This window comes from Pleurodeles waltl, chromosome 1_1 (assembly GCF_031143425.1).
Source record: "Pleurodeles waltl isolate 20211129_DDA chromosome 1_1, aPleWal1.hap1.20221129, whole genome shotgun sequence".
Classification (NCBI taxonomy): Eukaryota; Metazoa; Chordata; class Amphibia; order Caudata; family Salamandridae; genus Pleurodeles; species Pleurodeles waltl.
Window position 1 is genome coordinate 21,980,643 of NC_090436.1, and position 27,101 is coordinate 22,007,743.

The 27,101-nt window shown below is 44.3% G+C and overlaps 1 protein-coding gene across 1 annotated transcript in view; it reads left to right on the plus strand.

Annotated features, from left to right (window-relative positions):
* The window catches only part of LOC138288344 (coagulation factor XI-like), a 214,565-nt gene that overhangs the window by 52,236 nt on the left and 135,228 nt on the right, over positions 1-27,101 (plus strand). The window contains exon 4 of the mRNA XM_069229921.1: positions 14,665-14,774. Coding sequence (XP_069086022.1) covers positions 14,665-14,774 — 110 coding nt within the window. The remainder of the gene's footprint in view (positions 1-14,664; positions 14,775-27,101) is intronic.

The following is a 27,101-nucleotide window of genomic DNA, read 5'->3' on the forward strand; positions in this document are numbered from 1 at the left end:
TTTTGAAAAAAAAGCAGCCTGTTTTCCTTAAAGGAAAACGGATGTGTTTAAAAAAGAAAATGAAAACTTTTCTTTTCATTATTTAAGAGCAGGCAGTGGTCCGTGGGGTAGGCAGTGGCCCGGGGCAGGCAGTGGTCCGTGGGGTAGGCAGTGGTCTGTGGGGCAGGCAGTGGTTCATGGGGCAGGCAGTGGTCTGTGGGTTAGGCAGTGGTCCGTGGGGCAGGCAGTGGTCCGTGGGGTAGGCAGTGATCCGTGGGGCAGGCAGTGGTCTGTGGGGCAGGCGGTGGCCAGTGGGACCACTGCCTGCTCTTAAGAAATGCTTCCACCAACATTCACAAAGGGGAAAGGTCCCTTGGGACCCCTTGCCATTTGTGAATGGGTTACCACCAATTTGGAATTGGTGGTAAACAGCGAATGTTTGTGACTGCATTACGGTCACGCAATGTTCATACATTGCACTGTGAATCAGTATTAGGAATGGACGCCCTAAACATGCCCCTTCCTAATATCGAATTGCAAACCCAATTCCAATTCAGTAACAGGTTAAAGAATCACGATTTGCCCTTGGCACATACAAAAATGTTTTTTAGCGGTTGCAAACTGCCCCGTTCTGCAAATCGGACCGTTTGTGACCTCGAAAAAGCTTTGTACATCTGTCCCCAAGTTACATGTGCAGCCAGCAATCAAGGAGTTGATGGGTACATGGGCAGTTTTCTGCCGAAATTACAATTTATACCGAAAGGTACAACCAAGAGTAAGAAAAAGATGGCATACCAAATACAATAAAGGGTAATCAATGTATTATTTATTGTGACATCTTGCCTCCACCTAGGGGAGCATCAGAAAGCTTCCAATGCACCGATGAACATAAAATCTCAAAGCAAGCAAACGAGAAGAAAGACACAGAAGAAAAGAACTGATGTGCAGACCACATGCTGTTTGGAGAACCGATCCTGATTGGCTAGTTTTACCATCTATGGTTTAGCATTGTGAGATGCTTTTTGGTCACGTAGTAGGCACAGGAAGTACCATGGGGGTGTAGGGACACACAAAGGCAGCGGTGGGAGGCTGATTCTACAGTGAGAACATTTCTACCCTCAGAGTGAAACATTCTGCTTTCGGTGGCTCTCAGGAATGTATTCTGACTCAAACAAACCCTTTTTAGTAATATTGGAATAGTTAGAGGCTTTTTAACCTATACCTTACAATTTACATGCAGCTCTTTGAGGCCAGTTTATGGCTCACTGTGCTAAATTAGAATTGTGACTTATGAACTGCAAGTGACAAAAGGATCTCTGTGACAAAAGTAGTAACTCACTGATCTATCTACATAGAATACAGTCCAATGATCTGCATGGTGCACGTTCTTCACAGCAGGCACGTTAACCCTCTGCACTACTGTAATTTGGGTCAAAACTGCCACTAGACAAAACTCTGATCTCCCTCCAGCAGGAACATTAATCACGAGCGTTATCTTGACATTTTTGTTGTTGCCTGAAACTGATGGACATACAAGGAACTCTGAAGCAGTATCTTTTAAACTCATAAATTATTTCTAAACGCAGCGCCCCTCAAAGTCAGTGCCAGATGTGGCTGCATCGGTCGCACCGCCCTAAAGCAGGCCCTGATTATGAGCAAGGCGGAAAAATATGTCGTGACTCCCCGACTTGGAATTACCATTACCAACTGGTATCTGTGCATAGACTTAAACCTATTAAGAGTTACTTACAGATACAGAATTACTTGTTCCACTGGTTTAATGCACACATTTACTGCCTACTCTGAGCAGGTGTTAAGTAAGCCCAGGGGCTTCTGTGTTGGGTTGAGGTTTAAGGTTCGAGGTCGAGCGGGTAGGGGAGGGAAGGATAGTTGTTGCCAGAAAAAAGATTGGTAGAATCTGGGGGAGGTTGAGGCTTGGTTTCTGGTACAGCCCAAGCCTTATGAAAATTTTATACAGATTGAATTACTGGGATGTAAACTCGAGTCCACTGTTCCCACAGTCAGAAAAACTAGGTTTGAGAATATCAGCTATTCATGATAAGGTGGAACAGCATCCCACCCACTGATACACTTCCTCCTGTCTTGTAATTACACCCTTCAGTGTGAAGATTAACGGCCTCATTAAGAGATTAGCGGTTCCATTGCAGGATCGCCAAACTCGCGGGGAAGGCATTACCGCCATGGCACATAGTCCGCATTCTGATGGTGCTCGGCAGGGGGGCCTCTGCACACCTGGGCAGTGGAGGTGCCCCTCTATAGCCCCCAGCGCCCGCTCACATCCAGCTTTTTCATGGCGGTCATACCACAGATAAGGCTGGCAGTGAGGGGAGTTGTAATCAACCAGGGCAGGCTGAGTTCAACTCCGACCGCCGTCAAGCCACAATGTTACCGGTGGTGACGGCAGTCCCCTGGTGGGTCCTCCCAGCAGGGTTGTAATTGGGCAGTCGGACCGCCCGGAGTGCAGAGGTCATACTGTCAATGCAAGTGTGGTGGTCTTCAGACCGCCACATTCATAATGAGGCCCTAGTCTCTCACTACTCTTGGTGATGGAGTTTCAAAATCTTCCACCACCCTAGGCTGCTATGGTGTTGCTGGTCACTCTGCCAATCTAAGCATTCAAGGTTTTTCTTGGATTGTGTATCACGATTATAACTAAAGACATTTAACTACAGATAAATCGTTCTACTATATCTTCAATTCAACAGAGATAACAAAGAAATCCAGGATTTGTAAAGCTCAGCAAATCACCCGTAAGGGTCTCAAGGCACTGAATTGTGGGCTGAAGAAGAGTAAGTGATTTGCCCAGAATCACAGGATGTTAAGTCGACGCCGAGACTTGAACCGCAGTCCCCAGCTCCAGGGTCAGCATTTCAGGCCATCACACACATCCTCGCCCTTGGTGAGACATCTCAAACCTCTCATCTCAGGACCCCTTTGTGCTTCTCTTAATAAGTGATTTCCAATAAATACCCCAAGCTGTCTCCCAGATCTTGACATATTTGCATGTTTATAGCAAAACAATGGTTCACCTGGATTTCATTTATATGAGCATCTTAGTAAGTCAAAACTAATTTTGGCCCCAGTAGTGATTTAAGATGGACCACAATTTAAATTTAAAATACAGTATTATTAACAGGACATAAACCACATAACATTTACATACATGAAAATACAGTAAAGCGACAGAGAATATTTGTGCGCAGCATACCTGCAACAGGAACCACATAGAAGTGGTTCTTGTCCTGACGAGAACCCCACACTTCATTGAGGTTCAAAACGTCAACATTACAGCCCACAAATATATGTTGCCATAAAAATTGTATCCTGACATAGCCTTATGTGTGCCCTTAGTAGAAAATGTCTTTTTATATAACTCTAACACTTCTACCTCTGTTGGATCCTGACATTGGGCACTGCACACAATTAATTTCTGTCTGTTAGCTGCATATTCTGTGGTTTGTGTCTTGTTAATAATGCTGTAATTTGAGTTTACATTATAGTTGATATTAAATCACTACTGGGGATACAGTTTGTCCTTCTTACTTGCATTTTAAAGTGAATCGGCATTTATTGGTGATGAATTACCATCATTACAATATAAAACATCATTAGAATCCATAATTTAAAAACAATTGAACAAAGGAATTTGGCATTCATTACAATGAAGCATCGACTTTTTAGTTATTAAGCAGGAAAAGTGCAAATACTTGGTATCCAGCATATGAGCCTGCAAGTTAATTGAATACCTGAGGATATACTTAAAGTGTGTGGTTGTTAGAACTGGGGTTTCTAGTTGGCAGAAGAATGCACCCTCTCCAAGCAGAAACCTTCACTCTGGTCAAGGTAAGTTCGATACACACTGAAAGATTACCTGTGCTCACCCTGTGGTAGTTTGGCACAGAGCAGTCAGTCTTATCTAAAGAGGCAATGTGCAAACTATTTGTGCAACATATATAAACACAGTAACAGAATGAAAACACTACAAAAATACTCCATAGATGGGTAGGAAAATAGATTATATTGTTATGGGTAGAACAAGACCAAAATGACACAAATCTACCTAATAGAACCAGAGTTATGCATTTTTAAAGATGAAATCAAAAGATAGTGTTTAGAAGCAAATCGAGCTTAGGGGTTTCTTGAGGTCCCGTTGGACTGTGGTAAATCCAAAGATCGTGCCAACCACAATGGAGAGCAGGCCGGCTAGAGGACTCACTGAAAAAGTACCTTGGGTTGAGGAAGAGTTGACGTTGTAGACTCGATGCATTGGTTCCGATCAACGCAAATGATGAAGGCGACATCGACAAACCCCTTTAAGATGCAGGTGCTGCATCGTTGTTGAGCTGCACTGTCCGTGGTCATTGACCCATGAAGTCCATCAAAGCGAGATTGTTGATTGGCTCCTGCATCGAAGGGCAAAGTGTCAGTTCCGATCGGCGCAAAGTCAGCACTGCATCAATTTTGATGGTTCTGCACCACAAAAAATTCACTTTTAAGGGCCCACGACTGAATTGACACCATTTGGCAGGGCAGGATTCACTGATGGCAGAGTGCAGGTGCTGTTGCAGAGTTGTGGAAGTCTTTGATGGCTGTGAGACTTCAGGACAGGGGGCAAGCCAGCAAGCCCTTGGAGTTACTCTGGGTTCAAGTGAGAGAATCCAGGCCTTGTCTCCAGGAGGGCAGAGATCAGCAAAGAATAAAAACATTTATTACAGTGCAGCAGTTAAGCAGAGTGGCAAATCTTGTAACACAGCAGTCTTTATTCCTGGCAAAGTTCTTCACAGGTCCAGTAGTGTACTGTCTTGGGTGGGTGAGAGGCCTAGTACTTATACCCAGTTGTGCCTTTGAAGTGGGGGTTACCCCAAAGCAGGCCCTTGACGTGCACAGGTCCCATCTTTCACCCTAGCCTTGGCTCCAGACTATCATTAAGGGGTAATCAGCCCTTTGTGTGGGAAACATGACACTGCCTATTCAGGTGTGTCAGCTGTCTTCCTGTCCAGGAAGAGCTATCAGAATGCAGATGAATTCAGATGAGTTCTCTGTCACACACACCCTTCCTGTGTTTGTGGCTGTCCAGAGGAAATGCACCAAGTGTAGCTGTCACCTACCCCAAACATGTATTGGAAACAGGCTGTAAGGCACACAGATCAGTAAGGGCAGAAAATATCCAGTTTATAAAAGTGGTATTTCCAAACTTGTAATGTTAATTCCAACTTTACCATTATTGAGGATTTATCATTGACATTCCAAAGATATAAAACTTGATACACCTACTCCTTTCTGATCAGGAATTACAGCTTAAAAGTTTTTTAAGGAATTCCTAATACTAGCTCAGTTCGGGCTGGACTGTACCAATTGGGAGCAGGGTCAAGACTCCTTTGCATATGACTGGGTCCAAACTGGAAAGGCATGTTGCACAAAAAAATATGCATTTAGGCCCGGATATCTGTACTGGGGTTAAATGTTTGACATTGTTCAGCCTTCAGTCCGACACTTGTTCATTTTGGTACAGGAATGCCGAGACATGGTTCCCGTGCTCACTGTGCCACTGGATTAAAGCTAGTCTGGCTGATGAGGGTGATATCCTGAAACCAGTCCTTGGATCCTTGTTTTGCATCCAGGGGGCCTGGCCTGGCAGTTTGGGCTGAACTGTTCCCATGGGGAGCATGGTCAAGGCTGATATGCATATGGCTGGGTCCAAACTGTGGTGGCGTGGTGAGCAAACAAACAATGAATTAAACCCAGATTTGTGACTGGGTGAATGTTTGTATTGTTCAGCATTCCATCCATCTTCTGTTCTTTTTGCTTTTGTTGCCCTCGTTGGAAAGTGTATGCCCAGATGTGGGTCTCGTTCTCACTCTGCCACAGAATTCAAGCTACCCTGGCTGATGAGGGGGTAATACCCCAAACCAGTACCAGGATGCTTGTTTCCGGTCCAGGGAGGACATGACCTGGCAGTTCGGGCTGGACTTTTTCCATAGGGAGCAGGGTCAAGACTGATTTGCATATGGCTGGGTCCAAACTGGGATGGCATGGTAGGCAGAAAATGATGGATTGGGATGCAGCCTGAGCGATTGCCAGTGGCTGAGCTTAATTCAAGCATTCCATCCATCACCTTGCTGGATTTTGCATTTGTCGCCCTAAGTGAACCAGGTATGCCCAAACATGGGTCCTGCATTCACTGTGCCACTGGAATAAAGTTAACCTGTCTGATTAGTGGTGATATTCCAAATCCTGTCCCAGGATGCTTCTTTCTGATCCCAGAAGGACCTGGCCTAGTAGTTCGGGTTGGACTGTTACCATGGGGAGCAGTCAAGACTGGCTGGGTTCAAACTGGGGTGACATGGTCAGCAAAAAAATAATGGATTGGGATGCGGCCCCAAATGATTGCCAGTGGCTGAGATTAATTCAAGCATTCCATCCATTACCTTGTTGTTTTTGCATAAACAGACACAAATGCACAAAAAGTGTTGCATGCCCAATTACTTTAGCTCTAGCTTCATGTGATCGTGTCATGTAGGTTTAGATTTGTTTATTTACCCACGGCTTACCAAGGTGATACATTCGTTTTTAATATAGCATTTTCTGTGACAATTGCAACTTTTAAACTTGTGAGTCAGTTCACACACTGTTTTTAAATTGGACAACCTAAAAGAGAAGTCACTGAAAGTTGGAGCCTAACAAAAGGTGGTCATTTGAGGAGAAGCTCTTATCTCCTAAGATCCCACCACATAGACAGTGTTGGCTTCTTACACTCAACCTATCATTACTTAGTATCATCTTTTGTCACTAATATTGGTCCAACCTATTTGAAATTACCTTAGGAGGTACAATGTCATCAATGGAATATATAACATTTGAAAGAAAGCAAAAGCTACACTTAAAAGGCTTGAAAGGGGGTCTGTGAGCTTTACAATGCTTGTGTCAACATCAGGGCAGTGCGCACTCTACGGGCGACTAGAATGCAAAAACCTAACAATTTGAAGCTAACATAATTTATGCATTGTGCTGATATGATGTTGTTTAACCTCTTGCATTACAGAGTTCAATCCTGAAGACTGATGTTCAGCATGCATATAAATACTGTTCACATGCAATGTACTGCTGCAGGCTTTCAGACTGTGTCAGGGTGTGGTCCCCTTCCAGGGCCTTCTAGAAGCTTTCCCTGCAGCATGCCTGGGTGTGGTTGGTGGGCTGGGCTAAGACTCTATAAAAGGGAGCCAGCCCAGCTCCACGTGCTCACTATTCAGAGGTCCCAGTGCAGAGCAGCAGCAACTTCCTAAGCTCCTGTTCCGGAGGCTGACTTTGATCTTCCAGGGCTTTGCCCTTCATTTACATTTGGTGATCCTTGATCAGGGTGGTAAGACAGAGGTCGGGCTGGGCCCCGGATCCCGTTTTCTAAGGCATCTGAGCTCTTGGGCCTAATTTTCATGTTGAGAGATTTTACCTTGTGCGTGTGAATATGCTCTGGGTTTTTTCTGGCATTTACATGTTAATATTCGAATTGGCAAGACGCGTGATTTGTTCCTCGTGCTTTAACCCTTGATATTCATTGTGCGCTACCATTTCTTGGCAGTTACATGGTGGCATTCGAATTGGCAAGACGCACGATTCGTTCCTCGTGCTTTAACCCTTGATATTCATTGTGCGCTACTATTTCTTGGCAGTTACATGGTGACATTCGAATCGGCAAGATACGCAATTCGTTCCTCTTGCTTTAACCCTTGATATTCATTGTGCGCTACCATTTCTTGGCAGTTACATGGTGGCATTCGAATCAGCAAGACGCGCAATTCGTTCCTCGTGCTTTTAGCTTGCTAATCATTGTGCGCTACCATTTCTTGGCAGTTACATGGTGGCATTCAAATCGGCAAGACGCGCAATTCAATTTTTGTGTGTAATTCATGTTATTCCTTGTACACTACCATTTCTTGTTATTCATATGGTAGTCTTCGAATAAGCAAGTCGGGCGATTCCTTTTCTTGTGTTTAATTCATGATATTCAATGTGCGCCACCATTCCTTGGCATTCACATGGTGGGCTTCGAATCGGCAAGATGCACAATTCATTTCTTGTGTCTAGTTCATGATATTCGTTGTGTGTTACCATTTCATGATATTTATTGGCTGACATTCGAATCGGCAGAACGCGCTATTCATTTCTTGTGTTGAACTCATGCTATTCAGCCATGGTTTTTGTTGAAGTATGCTTGCCACGAAAACCATGGCGGTAGGTGGGGGTCATAATCCTGAGGGTGGGATTGTGACCGAAGTCTCCAGCCCAGCGGCCATTACCACCCTGGCGGGCTGAGTGGTACATTGAGATTTGGCTTGAGCCAAACCGCCAATGTCATAATTTGGGAAAAGGTACTGCCAGCCTGTTGGCAGTACCTTTCCCCAAATTACCACTGACCACCAGGGTTGTAATGAGGGCCTATGTCTCTATAAATCTGAAGCTCCCAACCCCTAGGGATGAGAGTAGATCCTCAAACCCTTCTCCCAGGGATACTAAGAGAAGATTACAGACGTCCACTATCAGACATATACATGGGTGACTGTTCTACTGGCCCTACCCCCGGTACAGATTTCTCACATGGAATGTCATAGGAATGGCTAAAATAGCTAAGCGGTGCAAAATACAGTCATATCTCAAACACCTCCACATACATGTGGCAATTCTACAGGAAACACGTGGCATATAGCCCATACTAACTGCAATACAAAGAAGATGGAGGGGGCAGGTATATGGTACTAAAGCCTCTGCGTTTGCCAGGGAGGTGCTGATATGGATTGCTCCAAATGTGCACTATGTAGTGAGAACAACAAGGACTGAACAATACAGTCGATATGTGGTCTTGAAGGGCTATCTGGATGGCTCTCCTTTAGTGATAGCAGGGATATATGCCCCGAACATTGGCGAGATAGCATTCCTAGATACCATCATGCCCGTATTATTACTAAACTACCAGATCCCGGGAATATGAGGGAAGGACAATAATTGTGTGCCTGACGCTCTAATGGATAGATCAGATCTCACCTTACAGGGATCGGCATGTGTCCAGGTATCATGCCATTTGAGGGAATGGATGGCATAACATCGTCTTTGTGATGTGTGGCAACTGCGCAACCCTTTTGAGAGAAAATATTCTTATCACTTATAGGTACATGACACTCATACGAGACTTGACTTATTTCTGTGCAGTCATTCCTTGGGAGGGAGAATTCAGAGTGACGAATACCTAGCGCGCACACTTTTTGATCACTCTCCACTGATGTTCCTGGTGCACTGGGATAGGGAGAGATTGGCAGTTCCCACATGGCATCTCCAACCAGAGGTTCTCTTGATTTCCCCATACAGGGCGGATCTTCTGACACTATTGACCACCTACCACAACACAGCAATGACCTGGGCCTCTGACTGGGAGGTGCATAAGGTTGTGGTGAGGGGCCTATGCTTGGGGGCCGCCTGGGGGGTCCGGAGACTACTTAGGATCGAAGTGACCAAACTAAAAGCAGAAATAAGATTCCTAGAGGCGGAAATGGTGGGCCAACCCGTAGTGGTGCAGAAATTGCGTAAATTAAGAGGGGAATAAAAAGAGGCTGATACACAACTGGGGAGACATGATTATATGCAGTGAATGGCAATGCTACATGCGGCCGGAGACCACTCTGGTCGACTGTCAGCCTGGCTAATCCAGAATAATGGAACTAGGCAACTAATAGCAGCGATCGGAATGGATGAGGGGTGGATTGCAAATACACAGTTGTCATAAATACTGTGTTTAGGGCATACTGTCGATCGCTGTATAGTGCTATGCCTCCTTCCCCAGGGGATTGTGTACACGATTATTTAAAAACCATGTCGCAACCCACACTTTCACCAACACATAGAGAAGAACTAGACGCACCACTGCCGCTGGCTGATATCCAATTGGCAATACAGCAGATCACCAGGAATAAGACCCCGGGGATCGACGGTCTCCCCATCAAATACTATGCACAATATACAGCAAAACTATCGCCCAAATTATTCGAGGTCTTTCAAGAGGCCCAAAAGATAGGTCAACTACCCAGGAAACTCCAGGAAGCTCTGTTAGTGGTGTTACTTAAGTCTGACTGCGATCCATTAGATGTCCGCTCTTAAAGGCCTCTGTCCCTAAAATACTGGGGAAAATATTGTCTAATAGGTTGCTCCCCATAATTAGTAGGATAATATATCGGGACAAACAGAGCTTCATCCCAGGCTGGAACACCCTTATCAATATTCGGCGACTGCTTTGTCTAGTGGCTGTGATAGTCGAGCATGGTAGTAGTATGTGTGCGGTATGTCAGGGTATTGAGAAGACTTTCGACACCCTGGAGTGGGGGTTCCTATGGGCCATGCTCGAGCAGATAAGATTTGATCCTGTATTTATAAACTGGATCAAAACACTTTATGGAGCCCCGATGGCAAGGGTACGCACGGGTATTACTATGTCGGAAGCCTTCCCTGTTTTTATGGGTAGTAGGCAGGGATGCCCCTTGTCGCTGCTGTTGTTTGCGCTCTTTATGGAGCCACTGGCATGCGAACTGCTGCTCCGGGCAGAACAGTGGGGTATTCTGATACATGGGGAATCCCATGTGATCTCCTTGTATGCGTATGACGCATTGGTGTTCCTGCTTGATGGCCACTCTACACTCCCACGCCTAATGACCTTGATGGGGGGTTTTGGAGAGCTGTCAGAGTTGCTAGTAAATTGGGACAAAATCATGTATTTTTCCGCTAGCCACAGTCCCAGCATCGGAACAAGACCGTCTTCCTAATTATCGCTTAAGATGGTGCCACAGCACTTTTAAATACCTGGGAATACAGATCTATCATAACCTAGATGACCTCAGGGAGGGTAATTTGAATAAAACTTTGAAGGGAATATGTAAATCCCTGCCCTTTTGGACCTTCTTGCCATTGTCCGCAGTAGGACAAATTGCAATAGCTAAGATGTTACCTTTACCCCGTCTCTTATATAATTTTGCAGCTCCCTCTCTTTACTTGTCTCGAATGTTCTTTAGAAAAGTACACAGAAAACTAACTGAATTGATTGGGGGTGATGGTAGACGACGAGTAGCTTTAGCAGCGCTATAGATACCACAACTAGAAGGGGGATTGGGAGCACCCAACTATGAATGGTCCATTGCAGCAGCCCAATTGCAATTTTTAATGCGGTGGCTAGGCTCCGATGGCTGTTCAGAGAGATCCTAGATCGAAAAACTCCTCAATGGCACCCAATGTATTTTTAGCTAATGTCCCTGAAACCACACTAGATGCATGTTTTGGGCGAAATATGTTGTAGGACATAGTACATGACCACTATACTTCCCCCAAACCCCTCTGTGGCAGACACCAGGTTTGCTTACGATACCTGACTGAACTAGGTGGAACTATGGAAAATAAAGGGTCTCTCAACATTGGGGGATCTTTATAAGGATGGTGTCATTTTATCATTTCAAGAACTCTGAGACAAATTTAAGATACCTATTGGTCTTTTTTTTATATACTATGCGTTGCAAAGATGTTTATTATTCACATGTTCCCAGATACTACATACTCTGCTTACGACTGGGGGCAATGAGCTCTCTATCACCACCATTTACCTGGTGCTGCAGGGCACAGCACCTAAAGGAGCTACACAAACGCGGGCAAGATGGGATACAGTACTGGCAGCCTCATTAACTGACATGCAGTGCACACAAGCACTGTAACAGATAGTGTCTCTCACAATGAACACTTTCGATACATGCAATTCAATTACTTACATCAAACATATTTGTCCCTACGTAGAATTGCCTGTTCCTGGTGGCCAACCTGACCGACATGCCCCCGATGTTCGTCACTTGGGGTGAATTTTTACCACATGGTATTGGAATGCCCTACTCTTCAGCATACTTGGTACATAATAGTGAAAACTATTAGTGAAATCAAGGAACACGTCTTGACACATACACCGGAGTCCTGCATTTCGGGTATCCAGGCAGGCAACCCGAAGGCAACACAAACTCACAGATTTATTGACTTAGATTTAGTCATATTTAAACGTCAAATAGCTATGCACTGGAAAGCCTCAACTGCTCCGAGGTGAATGAGTGGTTGAAATCACTTCTGGCTTGGACATGTGCTGAGGCTGCCTACTACCTCAATAAATTAACTGAAGGGGATACCAATACAAGAAAGGGAATGTTGGGATGGTTTTGTTAAGAAACTAGAAGCTAAAAAAGATGAGCAGCCTTCCTGAGATTAGACTTAAGGGAGACACAGTTAAATGTTTGAACACAAGCCATTTTTGCACAGTAAAAACCACTCTAGTGCAACATTGGTTGCAGCCCTAGTATGAGACATATTACGAAAATTTACTAATGTTTTGTTATTAGACAAGGTGTCAACAAATTGTCATGCTAATGTTTCAGATGCTGGTTTAATGTATGCAGCATAAAAGATTATGGTTACTCTCACCTTTTTCCTCTCTTTCTATTTTCTTTCTTTTGATGTCTCTACTATCTGATATATGTATACGCGATACACGACTAAAAATATTACATAACGTAATTATATGTAACTATTGTATCGAAAGTAAAGACAACTACTATATGAAAAATTAATAATATGGGAAAAAATGTATGTGAACACAGAGATATATTTAAGACTTCCAGATCCACATATTATAGACATCGAGTTACCTTTAGGAACAACTGTTCCTAAATTTCACAGTCACGGCTTGCAGGGGTTACCGGGAGCGGGACGGCGCTCGGTTGGGTGGTGTGTTTGAGGGTGATTTGGGAATATTAATAGTATTGAAAAATACAAAAAATTAAAACTTACCTGCCCACAGTGCCAGGCTGGAGAGAGCAAAGTGCGCATGTGTGTTTGGCCGGCCCAAGACGGCTGGCCAAACACACATGTGCACTGAGGGGGGTGCACAGTGCACTCCCAACACTGCTCGTTACCCCCAATGCCCTGCCCCTTTAACAAAACATAGTTAATTATCCTTTTGTTGTTAAAGGATTTGCAGCGGAAGAGCCGCCACTGAAACTTTCACCATTCATCAATGCACTAGACTATGGGGGTATGATATCGGCCGTAGGCGATAATGTGGCAGTAGTACTGCCAACAGGCTGGCGGTACATACCGCCACATGATGACATTGGCAGGTTGGCTGCAGCCAACCCGCCAATTTACCATACCTACCACCATGGCGGTAGCAGCCGCCGTGCCGGAAATAGCAATCTCCAGCCCGGCGAACGCTACTGTACCGCCGGCAGCATTTTGACCCTGCCTACCACCACGCCACGAAAACCATGGCTGTGCACCCTACCAGTGACAGGGAATTAGTTCCCTGTCACTGGTAGGAGGCTCACCCACCCACCAACACTCCCCATCCACCACCGCACCTTCCAATCCCCCACTCCTCCAATCACGCACACTCGCAGACACACACCACGCATACACACACTCACTCACACAGGCATACACGCATTAATTTACGCATGCATCCATTCATTCTTGCACACATCCGTAAGCACATTCACACTACACACGCAGTCACATTCAAGCACACACTCACACATTTATGCACCCAACCACACACACAAAACACCCCCCTCCCTTCTCCCCTGTCGGGAACCCACTTTACCTGCATGCAGGGGGTCTTCCAGGAGGGAACGGGATGGGGCGCTGCTACCGCCAGCAGCACTCGCCAGCAGAACACTGCCAGTCCGTATTATTTGACATAATACGGCTGGCGGCGGTCTACTGGCGTGGCGCTGCTGGTGGTAGCAGCGCCACCTTAACACCATCCGCTAGTATGGCCACAAATGGATTTCCGCCCTTCTTGTGGCAGAAATCCGGCTGTGCTCATAATTTTGTGGACCGATGTTAGCCGCGGCGATGGTCCCTTGGCAGCCGTTGCCGCGGCAGTAGGCGCCATTTACCACCAATGTTGTAATTAGGGGCTATGTCTTCTATCACAAGCATCACATTTTGTTGATGCCTGCTCCAAATTAAATCAGTCATTTGTTGATAAAATGAGACAGCCAGGACTCAAGGCCCTGAGACTCGCTCCAACACTCTATAATTTAGGAAAGAAATAAACCCAGTTCTGTTCAAAGGATCCCTCCCATATCAGGACTAGATTATTCTCTTCTGCATTGATTTCCTATACATGGCTCTATATGTAGTATTCCTGCTAATTTTAGATAAATTGTCTTCTTTATGAAATAGGTTTTTTTTTCTGCTCTTCGGCGACCCCTCAAATTACAGCACTCTCTAAATATTCAAAATAAAAGAAATAAGTAATATTTGAGCATATTTCATGAGACAAAGTAGCAAATTACATTTGTTGTTTTCTCGCAAGATCAAGAATTACCCGCATGTGCAGTTGCCAGATGGCTGCACAATGTCGAAGGAGGACTTGATTACCTTGAGCCGGATATGGGACAGGAATCAGAAAAATCAGAATTCTACATGTACATTTAAGCAGAACAATCCCACATTAAAAGTTCTTTTTATCTAGTTTGGGGCCATTCTTTTCATGCATTTTATTTCTATACTTATGTCATCAATCACATTTATTGCATTCAACCGTATGCCTTACTCTACCAATATTCACTCTGTCTCCATAACTTTGTGTCTTAGATATTCCTGTTTTTTGAAGACCAACCTAACTTCAAACCCTACTGCCACAGCACATCTGCAAAATGCTACCTCTGGAAATACTTTGCCCAAGAATCCTGAAAATCTGCAACGTAAGTACCGTAGGGAAGGAAGATACAACTATTATCATGGGCAAGTAGGTGTTTTTGTCAATGAAGGAGTCCTGTGGACTATGTGCAGCTGGCAATGCTGTCAGTCTGTACAGTTCAGACAAAAGAACCCTTACGGCTTCTCTAAATGAAGGCTTTTACTTTGTTAGTAACTACTTCCGGTGGTCACAGGAAGTCTTGCTGACTGTACCATCTGATCTCATCCTCAGTGGAAATCATATGCATCTCTCAAGTGAGTAACCACATCACCATAACTGAGTGATCCCCAAATGCTAGACTTTACTTCCTTCACATTTCAGTTTATCCACAGTACCAAGGTAAGATGTAGGTCTGAAGTTTATGATCTGGAGTGACCCTCAGGGATTTAGGATGTTTCAGGCCTCCTTGCCTTTCCCATCCACCAGTTGGTTGCAGGCTCTAGTTGTGCACTCGTGGGGGAAGGACCTACTTCCAGAGCAGACAGGTAATCCATTTTCAGTCAGAGTTCTTACATGTCTCTAATATACTCTTCACCTCTCCAGTGTGGGTCCAGCAGGAGCATCTGCAGGCTGGAGTTTTCAGTCCACGGGACAATCATTTTAACTCCAAACCATTTAAAAAACTTTGTTATGCATTTCTAGATATAAATACTATGAAGACGCCTGGCCAGTGAGCCTTATTCACAAATATCAGGACTTTTTATTTGTGGCCCAAACCAAGAACAACTGGTAAAACCAAGAGGAATGTCAGGCGCAAGGCCTCTAACCTTTCTCATATGCTTTCTGTCAGTGCTTAATTTGAGCCGGTGGTTTCTGCTGGGGGTCCACAACACTTATTTTTGAGGGCCGGCACTTGTTTTTTGGCATTAACTGTGAGCAAAAGGCACGAATGGGAAATACAGAGGAAGAGAAAGATGGAGCAGCACCAAAGAGAGAAAGCAGAAAGCTGCAAGAGTGGGCTGAAGGGGCAGGGAGTGGCTGTAAATAGATAAAAAAGGTCTGAGGTGGCTTTAGGATGAACCACTGCCTCAGGATTCTGTGCTTGCGCATTTAATTGCAGCAACTGCGTGATCCAGAGGAGATCTTTGGGTGCCGGCATATTTTTATCTACAAATTAATCATTCCTTTGTGCATGTCCAAGGTGGACCATAAAGGCCACTAGAGCCCTCATTCAGCGATCTTTTTAGTAGACCGCTGAAGTCACGCCCGCCATATGACCACCAGAAGACCGCCATATTATGGCTGCTGGCTGCTCTCTGCCACTATTTGGTGGGGAAGCAACCAGCAGCCATACTGGAGGTCGACAGTCTAGTGGTCTGTATTTGCAACATTGTAAACGGCGTGGCAGTGTTGTGTTGGCAGGACGCTGGTGGTGGTGCGAACTCCATGGACCCCGTTCCCTTATGGATGACCACTGAGACCACCAGGTAAGTTGATCGGGTGACAGGGCGCCAAACTGCCGAATTCGACCTGGCAAGTGTACCCACTTGCCAGGCCCAAACCTTCCCTTTTAATACATGCACATCACCCCTAAGGTTGGCCCTAGGTATCCCCATGGGCATGGTACAGTGTATATTTAAGGTAGGACATGTACTGGTGTGTTTTACATGCCCTGAAAGTGAAATACTGCCAAATGAGGATAACATGGGGACTGCCTTTAAATATCAGTTTGCCATTAGGAGCAGATAGAGATGTGGAATTTGGAGTCTCTGAACTCACAATTTAAAAATACAATTTTTTGTACAACTGGTTTTTGGATTGCCTGTTTCAAATCAAAATGCCACTTTTAGGAAGTAGGCATTTTCTAGCTTAACAATTTTGTGCCTCTACCTACCTGTAGTGCCTGTGGAATCCACGTCTTGGTCAGACTGGCAGTGGGCCTGTTTGAAAATTCCCTATAGGCAGTGACACAAAGGGAGCTGAGGAGTGTCCTGCATATCCTGATGAGTCTCCTGGGCTAGAGTGCGAGGGAGGAGCTGACACACCTGAAAGGGCTGTTTCTGTCCTCACACAATGCAGTCTCCAACACCCTAGTGTGAGTCTGGAGCCAGGCCTGGGCAAGACAGGATCTTGTGAACAACAGAGACCTTTCTTTCAAGTTTGCCTACTTCGAAGGCAGAAAAGGGTATAAGTAGTGGACCCAAAACCCCAGATTTTTTGATTACTTCTGGATCAAGAGGAACCTCTGCAAGGAGAACAGCTGGAGGAGTACTGCCCCTTTGCTGTGTGTGCTTTGCTGGGTTGGCCTGTAGTTGTTGCTTCTGCCTTAAAGAGGACAAACACTGGACTTTGATGTGTATCCTTCTTGTGAAGATTCTCCAAGGGCTTGGACTGAGCTTGCACCCTGTTCTGAAGTCTCAGACCCATCAAAGACTTCATCTGCCAGCACTTGGACTCTGGTGAGGCTTCTGCCGTGCAAAGTGGTGCTCCATCCAGTCCCAGGGCCCTTGAAAGGTGAAGTTGGCTGAACAAGGACTGAAATCGATGCACAGAATGCTGTGTAGGGAAAATTTCATTTCACAGCTGAAATCGCGACTCCACCTGCATCGCAGCTGGGAGATCGATGCATCCCGAATGCAGAAACAACACAATACCTGCTTGTCGATGCTGATAACGCATCATCACTGGGTGTCAAAAGTCAACGCAAGCCTCCACTGATCCCGAGGTGCCTGTCCGGAAATAGAAGCATCGCTTTCTTGTAGGAGAGAAAAACGACGCAGCGCCTAAACAATCGGAGAAGAACAAGACACTGTCTCGCTTGCGAGTGAAAAATCAACGCATCGCTGACTTCTTCTATGCATGCTCTCCCCTACGGCTTTATTTTTGATGCAAACCAGGTAGTTTGAGTAACAACAAAGTTCCATTGTTCTCTGTGGAGTAAAACTCTTTTTCTTTTGAAAATTCATATCTTGACTTGTGTATGTTAGATTTTTGTCACTTTGGTCTTGTTTGATTTAGACAAATATTGTCTATTTTTCTAAAAGGATGCGGTGTCCTGTGTGTGTTGCTACAAACACTTTACACATTTCCTTTGAGATAAGCCTGACTATTTGTGCCAAGCTACCAAGAGAGTGAGCAGGGGTTATCTCAAGTGTGTCTCTCCATTGCCCTGAGTAGAGAGAGGGTGCCTGCTTTGACAAAGTGCAAACTGACTGCCAATCAGAGACCCCATTTCTAATGCCTTGTTATTCGGTTTCATGGTTCCTTACTATCTCATCTTCATTTGGAAATTTCAACATTGTGACATTTGCTGTGAGATGTTACTGTTTGGAAGTACAAAGTGAACATGCGTCGATCCTAGGACAGATGGACAAATCTTTCCCAGAAATAACATGCACTCTGATAGAATGGAAGTTCAGAAGATTGTATCTGACCTATTTTCTGGGTGATGCTGCCATCAAGGCAATATGAGTTGCTCAGCCCACGTGTGTATGTAAAGCCCTAGCATATTGTACTTCCTTCACATTTGCTAAAGGTACAATTGTGGACAGTGGAGTTAGCTGTTAATGTGTTTCACCATCAGTGGTAGAACTTTTTGTTATCACACTACTATATGGGGAATGTGTCATTGCACCAGATACTGCCACAGTCTCCTGTACTGGATCAAGTGGCCTCATATGTTGTCACTGCCATGATGTAGACTATTGGTGTTATTAAACTAGGATTCCTATTGTGAGGGCAGGATGTATGGCTCTAACTGAGGTCATGCATGAGTGATAGTTTTTATCATTTCACCCTGAATGGCCAGACTATTGGTGTTAGGACTGTTTTTTGAAATGCAGGTTCCACTTCTACAAGGACCTGTTGCCAAAATGGGTATGTTCCAAATACATTCTTCGTTGAGTTTGCTTCCTTTGAATAAATTTGTTAACACGTCACCTCTTGGTAATGGCAACATTTTTTCCCAACTGAATGTTCTAAAGATTTGGCAACATGATGGTGGAAGATGGACATGAAGAAGGAAATGCCACAAGTAATCCAACAAGAGTCTTGTACTCTACGGCCATTACATTTATTATCATAACACAAAAACAAAAGTGAGGTGCTTTATAAAAAGACGAAATAAACAAAAAAAAGTCTATTATGGTGGATGGAAACTAGTTAGTAGGGCCAAAATCAGTTTGAAGTCTAATATCTAAAAAACAACTGTCCTTAGTCAATGGTGGTCTGGTTAACAAAAACCCCAGTGACCTCCTTTGGCTGGCCCACAGATTCCCTCCCATGAGCCCTACCCCCACTAGCCTGTACCCTTAAGGAAGTGTGCCCCAAACCACTGGGTGCTGGCAGAAATGGAGGCTGTGTTGTTGGTGTCTCAACAAGAGCCAGGGCTGGGGGGCACAGGATTGGTGTGTAGGTCCTCAGTGCACAGGAAGTGGAGGTGTCCTCACGCTAAGATGTTCTTGCAGCTGTGGTGGGAGGTGTAGATGTAGGTGTGGGCAGAGTTTGACTTAGTCATCCTGACTTGGAGCCTCCTGACTGAAGGCTTGCTCCTTGACTGGAGTGGAGGTGTCTTGGCTGGCAGACAGTTGAGCACTGGGCTAGGTGTTTGAACCTATGAATGTTACAGAGGGTATGTAATTAAAACATAGTTTGTGCATTTTGTGTGTCTGTCTACAAAATGGCCAACTTAAAAAGCAGAAAGAGAATGATAGACTGATTAGGCCTTTGGGTTAGTTTAATTATTTTACTCATGCAGCCTGATTTACACAGATGACAACTTCAGTGTTGACCTTATAGAGAAGTCCTGGAATGCCATATTGTTATTTCAGATTTGTCGGTTACATGTGACAGACATTGAACCCAACACAATGGTTAGTAGACTGGAGTACTGGACTATTCCAAGGCCTAGCAGACTGCAATAGATTGGATACAAAGTGGTTCATAATGTACACAAAACTGTAATTGGTCATCATATTGACAGTGAAATGTAACTTGTGTTTGGTACTAATTCTATTCAGCATGCCACAACACATACTTTGATATTTTGAATTCAGAAGACAATGAACACACTCATTGATAGTAATCCTAAAATACATCTGCTTCTCAGACCTCAAAAGAAATGTGTGTAATGTCCAGAAAAGGGGGTGAGGGTGTACCTGGGTGCACTGTCATAAATGTATCAGTGAATGCTGAGGCTCACACTTGTTTTTTTTCCCTTGAGAATGATTCTTGGCTGACCTAGAGTCTCAGTATGCCAGCTTGTCCTCTTGGGATAGTGTGTATGTGGTGCTGAAATCCTTATGAAATAGAATAGATATAACCAGCTCTCCTTAGTCCGAAAGCAGGAACATATATTTAAAATCTGCAAGAAGATCTGCAGTGAAGAGTCACTGATGCTGTTCGACTCAGAACCCATTATGGATGTTATCAGATGGAATAAATTATGGGGATGCCTATGAGAAACACAAAGAATATACAACATGCCAATAGTCACATACAAACTACACTTCACTATCAATCATTGACATTCCCTGTCACAAAGTCAAGCACAGTGATTTTGTGTGCTTTTTTAATGTTTATTGATAGTGTTAATATGCATTACAGGCCTTGATGCATGATAATAAGGTCTGTATCTGTGCATTAAATGTCCTTAAGTAGCTAACATGCCTCAGACCTTTGCAACAAGCCTGAAAAAACATGAGTTATTCTGGAGTTTGTTTTCTGCAAGATGATCTATTCTTTTGCACTCACCAGTTGGCCTCTGCTCCACACTGCTTGAGGTAAGGGTGAATCTTCCGTTTTCTTGGTGGATATTAACAGCGGCTACAGCTGACCTTCCATGGGCTTCTGTGCTGCGCAAAGGGATCCAAACTTAACAAGCATTAATGCTTCTGCATTTCTGAAATGCATCAGGCGAAAGCATTGTTTTCAGCTTGGTGTTGCAAATTGGGGGTTTTGAGCAAGTAGTCTGCATTCTACATATAAGATGAGAAAGTTATGCAAGCTTGCCATCATGAAGAAGAGGCAAATAAAGATTGGTTGCTGTAAGGCTATTAATTCTATTCAGCATGCCACAACACACATTTGAATATTTTGGATTCAGAAGACAATGAACATACTCATTGTCGGATGCTGTCTGTCGGCACACTTATCGAAGGCCCTTCTGATTATAGGTATGCGGGGATATCACATGACTCAAACAAACTCAACTATAATAGACCTGGACTGGACCTTGCTGGTGGCCTGTGCTGGAGTGAGTTTCTGTGCCTGTGTGCTGTCCTGAGATCCATAGGGTATTTTAAAATTACTTTGAGGAGCAGCTATAAAAACCCTTAAAATGTGGGACTGTGTTCTGCAGCCAGTCGCCTACTGTCCGTAGAATAAAGCGATGTGCTGCAGGGGTTTGGCCAACCACAGGACTGTGGTCAGGGCTGAAGGCTGGAATGATGTCATAAGTGATGTCATTTAACAAGTCATGAGTTATGTAATATGTGAGGTCATAAGCAGTGCATTGTGGGGCGTATCTTATAGTTAGCACCTTTAAGTATTATACCACAATCTGGGGTAAGGGAATATTGCCCTTCACCTCCTGCACCTGACCCACATGGTGCGTTGCAAATTCATATTGTCCTAATAGAGAGCTTTCAAATGATCATATAACGCAATACAAACATTTTTTCCACCCACTACAGCATACACCATGGGGTAATGAGTCCGCCCACTTCAGTCATTAGCTACCCCTACAGTGAGTGATGGCATTCTGCCCTTTCACATGAAGCACATCCACACACAAAGTAGTCCCCTTAAGTGCCAGAAGCCACTATAGTAATGTGAGGTTTTTGAGACAAAAAAATTACTTTTGCTTATAGCTAATGCATTTTTTTAGACTGATCAGTGCCAAACAGCTTCCCCAGGAATAAAGTATTTGCTAAAACCATGACAAATCAAAACAAACATGACAAAGCAAAAAGTCTGGAGGCCTACTGCACACCTATTGGCTTTGCAAGAGCCTGGTTTGTTTTTGGTGAGGGCCCTGCAGCTCTAAACACACCACTCTGCTACCAGGCTGCTCACGTCTCCTGCTGCTGAATGCTGTGCCCCAAATCTGGGCTCACTATGGACCCTACTCCTTACTCTCAGCTTATTCCGGTGCCTACTCCTGCTCTGTCCTCCCTGTTTGGCCTCCGGCTTCTGCTCTGACCTGTCCAAAGTGGTCATTTAAGTCCTGCATTTCACATAACCATCATGACTGTCCATGTCCTGCACAACTTAACTCCCTCCTTTCCTCTTTACGCCACTGTTTGACGTTCTAGAGGTCATTCTGTACCCTCATATTATTTTTGCATCTTTCTTAGTCCCACTCCCTCCCCACTTCTTCAGCCTCCTTCTCATGTTATCACTGTCTCAGTGTCTTCATCTTGCATGAGATCAGCAGCTCCTTTGCACCCTACCCTCTCCCCTGTCCCGCTGGTCCCTGTAGCTCTGTGCTTCCTGTCTGTTTTCCCTTTAGTTACAGTAAACTAACCGAGGACACCCATTACTGAAAAACACATGCATCAAATTAGTTTCCACTGTGCATTGTTTATCTAAACCATCTCTCCATCCACAAATACCATTATAAATATTGGCATTTGTGTTAAAAGAGGATGCTAGGGATTGTTTCCAGCTGAATTCTAGACATTGGGCCCTAGATTTACTAAGGATGTACATTGTCTTTGCAGGACGCAAGTCGCTGCAAGTCCTTATCTGGGATTTACTAAGCACTGCAAAGCCATAGGCCTAGACTTGCCTGGTTTAGTAAATACAAAGTAATGTAAGTGTTACCTTGTATTAGGAAGGCGTTCCATGGGTGGGGCATGGATGTTTGGATTTTGACGCAACCCCAGATTTACTAAGGTCAGTAAACCAGGGATTGACCCAAAATGGTGTGCAAGACCAGCTTTGGCGCTGGTGTCGCCTGCTGCAACAGTCCGTTTTGCCCTCCCCATGATTGCTGCCTGAAAACTGCTGGATGCACACAGATGTTCATGCACAACACCCTGCACCAAAGACTGCATCAAGTGCAGCTGCACCAGTCATACGACCCCAAAGCCGGCCCTCATGGTGCGCCTCCAGGACCCAGGAGTAATGAGAAATATCTTTCCTTCTCCTCGTTGCTTCCTTTTTAGCACAGCCTACCACTCAGCACAGCAGTGTGGTATGCTAAAGACATCTTGGGGAGTTTCAGAAAGTTGACCTGGGAATGCATTCTGCTTGTTGCTTGCCATCGGCTTTGTGGTTTGTAACTCACATTTTCTTGCTTCCCACTTGCTGCTTTATTTGCTTTAGGCTGTCTAGGTTCAGTTCGTACCACTGGATGAGAAAGCTGTGTTCACTGAATACTTCCACAAACGTCTTTTTTGTCAATAGGCCTCTAAATCTCGTTCTTCTCTGTCACGTTTGCTGGGCATTCAAAGACGAGGTTGATTGTCAAATTGTGTTTTTGCGCATGCTTGGTTATTTTGTTTTGCTTTCTGCTAACTTCAAAGTCACAGCCTTTAGGAAAGAGGAAAGCAGCCTTTCTCCATGGAGCCTGCTTGTGCCCTTTTTTGTATTCTAGCAAAGCCATCTCAAAAGGTATCTTATTCTTCATCTGCACAAAACATTTGCATGTTTTTTTCAAAATTCTTCTTCTTTGAGTCCATTTAATTTGTGAAACTGCCTTTATAGGAACAAAGTGCAAAACCACATTTCAGTCTCAGCGTCATCCTAACATATGGTGATCTTGGGCAATTTACACTGTTTATGGCCTATTCACTGTCAATCATAGGATAAGATATTTTCTCAGAAAAGAGCAGGCCACATTGTGACACAATTTAACAATGCTTGGTTTTCAGTTTGGTGTATAAAGCATATCCTTTATTTGTGCCATATGTGGCAACTTGTTTGGGAGAGCTGAATACATTTAAAGGCACTTTTTATGAAAGCTTTCGTTTGTTTACCTACAAAATAATTATGTTTTCCGTCTGCAACTATGCCTTTTTTCGGAAAACATACATTACTGTATATAAATGGTTTCCTCATGTTATCTTGCAGGTACTAAGGCAATGATTTGGATAGTGCAGCAGGTGCAGTGGCACAAGGGCCAAAAGCCCTAGGAAACCCACAGAGCACTGATTATTACTATATCTTGTCACTAACAAGCAGTCCCAAACACATTTACCTTGCAGGCACCAAGATCATGATCTGGATGGTGCAGCAGGTGCAGTGGCACAGGGGCCAAAAGCCCTAGGAAACCCGCAGAGGATAGATTATTGCATGCATTGCGCCACTTTGTAAGCCCTTGTGCCACATTATACCTGCACCAGGCATAATATATGCAAGGGGAGAGTTCCAGCCCTGGGAGGTCCCATAGAAACCTATGGGCCTCCTTGCATTTTGCTGCACTAGTGTAAAAATGTTTGATGCTAGTGTAGCAAAGCACCACGATAGCGTTGAAAATTGTGGTGCTACTGTTCTAACAACTGCCATTGTGCGTCGTATCATAAATATGGCGCAACCTTGGTGTTGTTAGGTGCCAGTAGGGAGGAGCAGAAAAAGCGTTGCATCAGCTCTGATGCGCTACATTTTCAAAAATATGGGCCTTTGTTTTTCTTTTTCCTGGGGGAGGAAGTTGTGGTGGGCTTGGTGGAGGGCATAGTGCTCTCTTAGGTAGCTCTCGGCACAAGGCACAACCCTTTTAAGGCCCTGCCCCCCCCCAACCAAACTGTGAAATTTTCTATTTACAAGTTGGCCAGTTTATAAATCTTATATTGGAAATGAGACCGCCATTCATTACCTCCTCAAATCCATCTTCCTCATCACAGTCCCAACAGTATGACGCGGCCCCACATCCAACAAGAAGTTCACCTTTCAACAGGACCAAATGTCCACCAACATAGACTTTTCTATATTTACCATAGCTATACATGTTCATTTCCGCCTCCACGCTACCTGTGTTTTTTCCCGACTCTCATTTAAGTTAATATTACAAGTGTTTATTGTCAGTGGTGATGCACAGTCTGTTATCTTCTCCCCAGTGGGACACCTGGTAGGGTGACTACCTAGCCCTAGTTTTCACGGACTGCCCGTAATTTCACCCTAATGTCCATTTTCTGTGATAGAAGGTTTAAGGGACGGCATTTGTCTCTAATTTTGCACTTTGAGCTAAAGGACAAAGTAAATGAGAACTCCCCTGCTGAAGTGGAAGTCCCCTTTTCTGTGTGCCTGAGGGAGGGGTAGACATATAAAGAAGGAACAAGCTTTCTGTGCAGGGTGCCTGCTTCCCAGAAAGAAATGCAAATGTGTGCATTTGGTTAAATCTGCAATTCTAAAAGGAGCTCTGGAGCCAGGATAGGCCTCAACTGATGAAATCATTTGAAGCTTCCTGTGACAAAACTATTTTCTTTTTAAGAAGTACTGCGAGGGTGCTACAAGCTGAGATGTGGAGTGCATGCTTTTAATAGACAGTTATAAAAAAAGGTTTGCAATAGGTATATTTTGTGTGTAACTGAAATATATATACTTTAGAAGCTCTTTTTATCTTAACTAAATTTATATGCAGGTTTTGCAGCAGAATATATTAAAATGTGTGAAATGCACGTTTAAAATGATGGCTTACACATTTAGAGTGCTTTCTGGGACCTCGTAGCTCTAAAAAATACATGTCACTTTTCCCTGCTGCACATTCAATTCTATAGGCCTTTGGTTGCACACACAGGCATCTGTAATGATTTCATAAACCAACAGAGGTTTCATAACATAAAATAGTGCACCCCCCACTGAACAGTTTAACTTTCATTTATATTTCATTTAGTTACTTGATGGTCAAAGATCAGCAAAATAGTTACAGAATATTTTGTTCTTTTTAGCAACGCCTTTGATTCTGCCTCTGTGTTTACTGACCTGTCCCCATTGCAGTATTCATACTTTTTAGTGCAGTTCGGCTGCTGCATTGAATAGTTATGTGGACCAGATCTAAAAAAAAATTCACGCAGCACAACAAAACAACTTGCTGCGCTGCATGAAGGGAGAGCGCAGGAATACACCGTATCAAAATATGGCGCACTGCTGTCCTCTACCAGTGCTAGTGCACAATCTGCAGTCTAGCGCCCTTGCAGGCACCCTTGTGCCGTGGTGCAAGGGTGCCTGTGTTGCAGGCCGGATTGTTTTTTGTGCAGGACGGGATATCTTCCTGCACAAAAACAATCTTTAGAATAATTGTCCTCTTTCTGAGTGTGTCGCAGGATGTAGCGCACTGAGAAGGAGGAAACAACTAGGAGAAATAAAGATATTTCTCCTTATTGCATCTCCCCTGGGAATGTCTACAATTCGAACGCCGTCCAATGTCTACCAGTGTTCTCCTGCATCCATCCCATGATTCTTCAGAATACATGGATGGATGCAGGAGAACATCCAAGCACTACCCATGTAGCGCCTTCCCGGTGTAATGTAACACAAGGCAACAACTTGTGCTGGCTTGCGTTGTAACAGATTTACCAAGGCATGCAGGGTGCCTCTGCGTAGCACGGTAAATATCATTCTAGGTTCTGCGACGCCCGGCGTGGTTCAAAGGAAATGCAAAAGGAGTGAAAGCCTTGTTAAATATGCCCTGCAATGTCTAAAAAAGCCAGTGATATTAGGAGATGGTGCCCTGCCTTCCCTTACCTTCATTATGTACCTTTTTTAGTGCTGAGCCTGCGAGTGCATGAGCTGGCGCATACATCTCACTTGCAGGATTCTGTTGTGTACAGTAAAGGGCTTGGAACCCTCCTGTCACTTACCATTCGTTGGCTTGCACGGCACTCTTCCTTATAGCCATGTAATTCATCACTGCAGGCCAAGCATCATTTCCATTCCTCTCTGTGGAGCAGGGACAAGCACTGATTGATTCAATTTAATCAGTGCCCGTCCGCTGCTCCCAACATGATTGAGCTACTATTTTGTTCTTTTTAAGTTCTTCTGACCTGCAAACAGAAGGCTTGTGACTGGCACATAGGTGGCCAGCAGGCTTAACAAAACTGCAGACTTTACTTGCACTCATGTTTTTTTTTGTTTTTGCTCATGGGCGCTGTTCTCCAAAGATGATGAATATCTTGTTCTAAATGATGCAAAGTGACATTGTTTCTTCTATGTAATTTCTGAAATGGAGCTTTAACACATAGGGCCTGATAACAACTTTGGAGGAGGTGTTAATCCGTCCCAAATGTGATGGATATAACACCAGCCGTATTACGAGTTTCATAGGATATAATGGACTCGTAATACGGCTGGTGGTATATCCGTCACTTTACCGTCACTTTTGGGACGGATTAACACCTCCTCCAAAGTTGTAATCAGGCCCATAATCATGCAGTACACCCCAATGCACCCC